This window comes from Papilio polytes, unplaced genomic scaffold, assembly GCF_000836215.1.
Source record: "Papilio polytes unplaced genomic scaffold, Ppol_1.0 DF823879.1, whole genome shotgun sequence".
Classification (NCBI taxonomy): Eukaryota; Metazoa; Arthropoda; class Insecta; order Lepidoptera; family Papilionidae; genus Papilio; species Papilio polytes.
In genome coordinates, this window is record NW_013525325.1 from 985,976 (window position 1) to 988,974 (window position 2,999).

Consider the following 2,999-nt stretch of genomic DNA (forward strand, 5'->3'; position numbering starts at 1 on the left):
CACGCCTGTTTTCTGTGTGGTCGTGGTATTGCACCGGGCGAGCCGGCCCATTCGTGCGAAGATGTTAAAGCGGGCTCTACCACTGTCAAAAATTTAAACAATTTAGCAGTTGCTATATTTGGGAATTAACTATGTCATATTTTATCCAATGAGGGTGCGGCGACTGCACAGGTTAATGTTATAATTTTGAAATTCCATAAAATGTGTAAATGTAAATGTTCTGATAAGATGTAGTTAATTTCGCTGATATTAGGATTATGATCAAGAAGATGTTAACTTACAATTACTCGGTATTGTCAATGTCAATGCCAAAAAGATGTCACAAGATCCATGTAGCCCTTTACCTAACATGTCTGACCCCAATGATATAGTGGAAATTTGCGTTTTTGTTGCCGCATAGTAATCGCTATTTGCAATTGTGGAACAAAATCCGTAAATCGCTCAAAGTATATTTTAAAAGAGTCATACGATCGGCGAGATAACCGATGCGATATTCGAAACTTTTGAACATTCGTAACATCAGAGAAAATACAGATGCATTTCTGGCCTTAGAGATTTTCTTGAATATGTTAAAAGCTAGTGTGGTAATTAGATTTGCGCCGCGGGCGGGTACCTGTACGCGCTGGGCGGGCACGAGGCGCCGGCCAACACGATGGGCGGGCGTCTGGCCTGCGTCGAGCGCTACGACCCCGTCACCGACACCTGGACACTACTGGCGCGACTCTCCTACGCGCGCGACGCCATCGGCTCCTGTCTGCTCGGCGACAGGATCGTCGCCGTCGGTCTGTACCCAACACCCGACTTACCTCTTCGGCACTCACCTCTCCGACACTTAACTCACCCGCACTTACCTCACTCGGACTCACGTCTCCAGCACTTATCTCTCCCGCACTTACCTCTCAGACACTTCCCTCACCCACATCTACCTCTCCGACACTTACCTCACGCGGGTTTAAGTCTACAGCACTAATTTCTCTGGCAGCTATCACCTGACGCCTACTTCTCAGACACTAACCAAAGCTAATACATTTTAATGTCAACACGTCCTTCGTATGTGTATAAATCTGTGAAAATATCATAAGATTCGACTATTTTTGTGTAGTGTTTTTAATAAAATAAGAAGAATATTCTCTGTTATCAGGTGGCTACGACGGCGTGCAGTATTTAAATTTGGTGGAGATTTACGACGCGGAGAGCAACACTTGGCGTAATCTCGCTCCGATATCGATAGGGCGCGCGGGCGCCGCCGTGGTCGCCGTGCCGCCGCCGCACAGGACTCTATGACGCAGCTGCTTCTTACAGGGCGCGGTAGTCCCGCCCAGGGCGCGGTAGTCCCGCCCAGGGCGAAGTAGTCCCGCCCTAGGCGGTGGACAGACAGGGAAACTAAGATCTGCGGACTACACAGGCTCACATAGGTAAGTATTGTAGGTAACCAAGAGGGCGCTGTAGAAATGTCGCCCAAGCAAGATGAGACCTGTTTCTCAATGGACTCGCCACAACTTAGCGCAACCAGTTCTACGTTATGTACTGATGTGAAATCATTGATAAGGAAATAAGGTATTTTCAAGTGTATTTAGAAAAAGTCATAATTAAATGTAATTCTTGAAAACACACGTAAGGTTTCAAACATCATAATCTGTTTAATTTTCGCTGACTATAATAGTCTAGTAGTATGTGAGTAACAAGCATTAACAAACATTACGAATAATGCATTTCATTATAGGAATGGAAATTTGAAAACTTAAAATCTCCCTCTTTAATTTTGTGTCATTCTTTATCAAAAAAAAGAAACACATTCCTGTCTTGCATGGCGGCAATTTTGTCTGTTTTTATTTTATATGAAATTGAAGTCAATATAAAGGACTAACTGCTCTATTATTTGTGATCGCTAGATGAAAAAACTAGCTTTATTGTCCAAAAAGTATAAAAGACGCGTGACTAATAGTATAAAACACATTTTTAAGTTCCTCATATAGTAAATTTGTGTAACCTAAATTTATGATTAAGCTTTGATTTAGTATTAATGATTCTCTATTTAGATCCACCTACATAAGTATGGTGCTTAATATCAATTGTTTACTGTGATCATATTAATCTTAAATCTAACATATTTTCATAAAAAAAAAATCCTTATAAACCAATGAAAAATAAAAAAAATGTAAAAGTGTATACTTGTATTCACGTGCATAACTGTGGGTTTAACCTGATCTCGCCAGAGAGGAAATTAATTAGGCATAAAATCTTGTAGCCCTTCCAGTGAAATGTAGAGGTCATTGGTTTCCAGTGCAGATGCTTGAAACTTTCTTTGTTAGTCAATTTTAAAAGAGAATCTGTGGGATGACAATATGTGTCAAAGCGTCATTACAGTATAAACTCACAGTTACTTTTAAAACTATATCTTGTAATGTATAATAACAGTGTATAGGTGCTTCTTTCCGTTTATATAACTTTATATCTTTTGAATTTGTCGTTTTAAAACTTAAAACTTGACTGGAAAATTCTAGACTTTTATCTTCTCATTTGTGATCTCATACAGTATATTTAACTGCGGATGTTTATGATCGAAATACTTTTGTAAAAACAAACTAACTCTATCGATATACTTATTTTAATATCATGTTATGCGCATTTATTTCATAATGCATTTATCCTTACCATTCATGTCAATTATAGTGATATTGTCTATTGACAAAATATAAAAAAAAATGATCTCAAATTTTGGTATCTACTTATATCGAAATTACTTTTACTTATTGTCAATCTTTTTGAATCTTCAATTCCAATAGCAAGTATTATAGTCTGTAGTTATTCATATGTAATCTCTCTACCTACGTATATGTTTTTTTTTTTTTAATTTACATTGTATTCGCAGCAGTTTACTTATTTTCAGCTATAGTGTAATTTAATATGAACATACACTTATATGTAGTTAAGTATCACAAAGATTCAGTGAATTTATAAATTATAATATCAACTTTTGAAATAACTGTTCCAGGCTG

The 2,999-nt window shown here is 37.9% G+C and overlaps 2 protein-coding genes across 2 annotated transcripts in view; both read left to right on the top strand.

Moving 5' to 3' along the window:
- Positions 1-2,695, top strand: part of LOC106102983 (kelch-like protein 5) — a 10,751-nt gene extending 8,056 nt beyond the window's left edge. Inside the window, exons 9-11 of the mRNA XM_013282610.1 lie at positions 229-290; positions 593-782; positions 1,142-2,695. Of these exons, the coding sequence (XP_013138064.1) occupies positions 229-290; positions 593-782; positions 1,142-1,284 (395 nt within the window). The 3' untranslated portion in view covers positions 1,285-2,695. The remainder of the gene's footprint in view (positions 1-228; positions 291-592; positions 783-1,141) is intronic.
- Positions 2,696-2,705: 10 nt separating this feature from the next.
- Positions 2,706-2,999, top strand: part of LOC106102984 (T-complex protein 1 subunit theta) — a 4,789-nt gene continuing 4,495 nt past the window's right edge. Inside the window, exon 1 of the mRNA XM_013282611.1 lies at positions 2,706-2,721. Within this exon, the coding sequence (XP_013138065.1) occupies positions 2,706-2,721 (16 nt within the window). The remainder of the gene's footprint in view (positions 2,722-2,999) is intronic.